General features: G+C 63.1%; 1 protein-coding gene across 1 annotated transcript; it reads right to left on the minus strand.

The window, feature by feature from the left end:
* Positions 1–1310: 1310 nt before the first annotated feature.
* Positions 1311–3285, minus strand: MCRIP1 (MAPK regulated corepressor interacting protein 1). Its single transcript, XM_057380470.1, has 5 exons — positions 3099–3285; positions 2906–3024; positions 2722–2820; positions 2509–2609; positions 1311–1706 (listed from the first exon to the last, which is right to left on the minus strand). Exons 1-4 carry the CDS (start codon positions 3104–3106, stop codon positions 2545–2547), a joined length of 291 nt encoding a protein of 96 aa, XP_057236453.1. The 5' UTR covers positions 3107–3285; the 3' UTR covers positions 1311–1706; positions 2509–2544.
* Between the last annotated feature and the right edge of the window lie 27 nt (positions 3286–3312).

A 3312-nucleotide genomic window follows, 5' to 3' on the forward strand; every position in this document is an offset into this window, starting at 1 on the left:
TGGCTCCAGGGCTCACCCGAAGGCACGGAATGGGGCTGAAGCAGCTCCTCACCACCCAACTGGTGGCCTGGGCAGCTCCCCCCACGCAGAGCCTTCCTGACACAGCCAGTCACCCCGGCAAGTGCCCCCACCCCGGCACAAGCCAGGCACCCCGAGGCGCGGCGCCTCGCAGGAAAACTCCCACTTTATCAAGGGAATTGAGCACCATAAATTGGTCTCTTAAGTCGATTCTGCCTGCTGCCAGGCCTCTTCCCACCACCTAATTTGATGACAAACACGTTCCTCTCCTCCTCCCACCCTTTAATCTAATGAAGAGCACTGTGTCCAAGGCACAGGGAAATAAACTCTGATGAGGTCGATTTTTGTAGGTAAACAGCCTGATTTCTCTGGCCTCACCCCTCACAACCCTAACTCCCCAGCACATCCCCCTACTGCCTCACCATCCCTGCCCCACAATTTGGCATCGGTGTTTATAAAAATTACCTGTTTATAGAATGTTTTTCTACATTTCATTAGAGCTTGAGGGGCTGCTTTGCCTCTGGCTTTACTGTGCCTGAGCAGAGGAAAACAGAGGCTGCTGGGGCTGCAGTGGGGGCACGGGGGGTCCTGCAGAGCTGGGAYGGTGCCAGATGGATGCCCAGACAGGGGGTCAGTGCTGGGCTCCGTGGCAGCTGAGCAGCAGCGTGCCTGGACACAGGACACAGCTCTGGACACGCTCAGGCCTTTGAGCCAGGGCAGCCCCASTGGCCTGTCAGGCTCCATGAACACACCAGAGGGACAAAAGCCACCAAAGGGGCCGTGACAGTGACAACCATCATCCCCTGTCCCCCTCTGCCTGCAGCTGCAGGGATGTGAGGCCTGGGGTGGCTCGGGATGCAATAGGGACCAGGTTCCTGCCTGGCTGTGACAGAACCAAGCAGCACACCCAGGAATGTTTCGGTGATGGGAGGTAAACAGGGTCATGGCAAGTGTCAAGATGCACTCAAGCAGAAATTCTAGCAATGCTAAGTATAGCCTAAATGCCATTAAAGCAGGAGAGGGAAGAGGATACGAGGGTATTAATAGTCTCAACATTTAAATCCTGGGTGCAGCAACAGCTCCTGGGATGCTGGCTGCCCAAAGCACGGTCCAAGCCCRAGGGCATTGTGCCACTGACACGCAGTGCCCGCTGCACCTGCCCTCAGGGAAATCAAGAGCCCAGCAAGTGCAAGGCCAAGGCCCCTTTGTGAAAAATAAACACAGCTTCTGCTCCCTGTCCCTGTCCACGCCCAGAGCTGGGCCAGGCTGCAGACCACACCAAGGCAGCCCCAAAAGGACACCAGCGTTTATTTACAACACTCCTCAAGTGACATACCACAGAAAGGAAAGGGTACAGTACAACTCAAGGACTCAACAAGGGAAAGGTACTGGCAGCCCCGTGTCCCCGCAGTCCTCCCACAGCCACTGGTGCTGGGCAGGCCTGGCAGCCCCATCCCCGCCAGCCYGGAGCACAGGCGGGCAGGGGGCTGCCAGCCCTCTCCACGGAGCAGCCCAGCAGCTCAGGTGGGTCACGTTGGCACAGTCACTCTCCCTGGCTCGGGCTACGATGCACGAACCATCCAAGCCCTGCCAGGAGTGAGTGGCTTCAGGAAGCAGCCCTGGYGCAGCTCCACCACCTCGCCCAGCCAGGGTGAGCTGAGGGGCCGGGTCTCTTCAAGCAGGCGTATCTGGAAAATGGTGTTGGTACAAAACTGCAGTGTTGCCAGGGCGAGAGCTCCCGAGCCTTGCTCCACRCAGCCCCGTGGCTGCCCCCACAGACGCTGTCTCCCCTGGCACTGGCAGGGCCAGGGGGCTGCAGGTGGCCCAGGTCCCTCTGAGCAGCTCTCAGGACCTGGGGCTGGTGCTGACACCCCACATCTCCGTCTGCAGGGAGAGGAACAGTTCCCCCTCCAGCACCGAAGGGACCTAGACTGATCTAAGCACACAGAAAATGTGGCCTCAGATGTGGCCCGTGTGCTCTGGCAGCAAGCAGCCCAGGCAGCAGCTGCCACGGTGAAACTGGGAGGAGTGGCTATGGTCTGCCCAGCCCTCAGCTGCTCAAGGGGGCTGGACAGGGGCTGCCCCTGTGTCTCCAGGCACAGGAGCAGACACAACTGTCCCTCCTGCCCCCGTCCAGCCCCATCAGCTGCAGAGCCTCGGGATGCAGGGGAAAGCCAGACCCAGCCTGATCCGCCAGTGCGTCTGCCTCAGTCCTGCCCAGCCCAGCACAGAAGGCAGCCACAGGAGGGTAACAGATCGGGATGCTCAGTGTAAGTGGGGAAGGACAGTTTGAGRCCAGAGAAAGCTATGAGTGGGGGGCTGGAATCCTTTGCAACAGGCTCTGGGCAGACTCGGTGAGCCCCTGAGCATCCTCGACCTCAGGCAGCTTCAGAGCCAGCCCCAAAGCTGACTGGCTCTCCCACGGGCTTTGGGAGCACAGACCAGAGGAGGAAATTAACACAAAATCTCAAATTAAATCTGCTTGAGGACCTTAGGAGAGCAGCCGACCCTCAGGGAGTACCCGCCTTAGGACTTCTTAGCATCCTGTGTGTTCCTCCTCTTCAGATCACCCAGGTCGACGGGTTTAAACGCTGCAGGGGAGAAGGAGAGGCTCTGGGGGCAGCGGCAGCACAGCCCCCGCCCGGCGCGCCCGAGTGCCGGGCTGGCACAGCCCAGCCGGAGCGATGCCGCTGTCCTCCGCACCTTTCAGGCTGGGGTTCGGCATCTTCTCCACGTACTCCTCGACCAGGCCGCGCTCGGAGCCCATCTGGCTGCGCAGGTCGCGCTCCACGCACTGCCAGGCTGCAAGCACAGGGACAGGGGCCGCTCGCCTGGGCCGCCCCGGGCCCCCCGAGCCCCCCGCCCGCGGCCACCGCCCCCCGCTCACCCTCGTAGATGAAGCGCACGTTCTCCTCGTGTGCCGGCGTGAAGATCTCGCTGCCGGCGCCGGGGGAGCGCGGGCCGCCGCTCCGCTTTCCGTTGTACACCACTCGGGACACGGGGGAGCTGCAGGCGGAGCGCGAGGGTGGAACTGAGCCGGGCCCGGGGCCGCGCTGGGCCCGGGGCCGGGCGGGGCTCACCTGGCCATGGCAGCGGCGGCGCTCGGCGGCGCTCCCGGGGCCGGAGGGCGCTGGGCGGGGCTGCGGGAGGAAGGCGAGGCGCGAAGCCGCGATAGGCCCCGGGCGCCCCCCGCCCGTCACCGGGCAACGCGCGCCCCTCACGGGCCCTGCGCCCGCACACACCGCAGCCGGAAGCGCCGCACTGCGCAGGCGCGGCCCCGCCCGCCCCGGCACG

This window comes from Malurus melanocephalus, unplaced genomic scaffold (genome assembly GCF_030028575.1).
Source record: "Malurus melanocephalus ecotype Western Australia unplaced genomic scaffold, MMel_1.1 scaffold_453, whole genome shotgun sequence".
NCBI lineage: Eukaryota > Metazoa > Chordata > Aves > Passeriformes > Maluridae > Malurus > Malurus melanocephalus.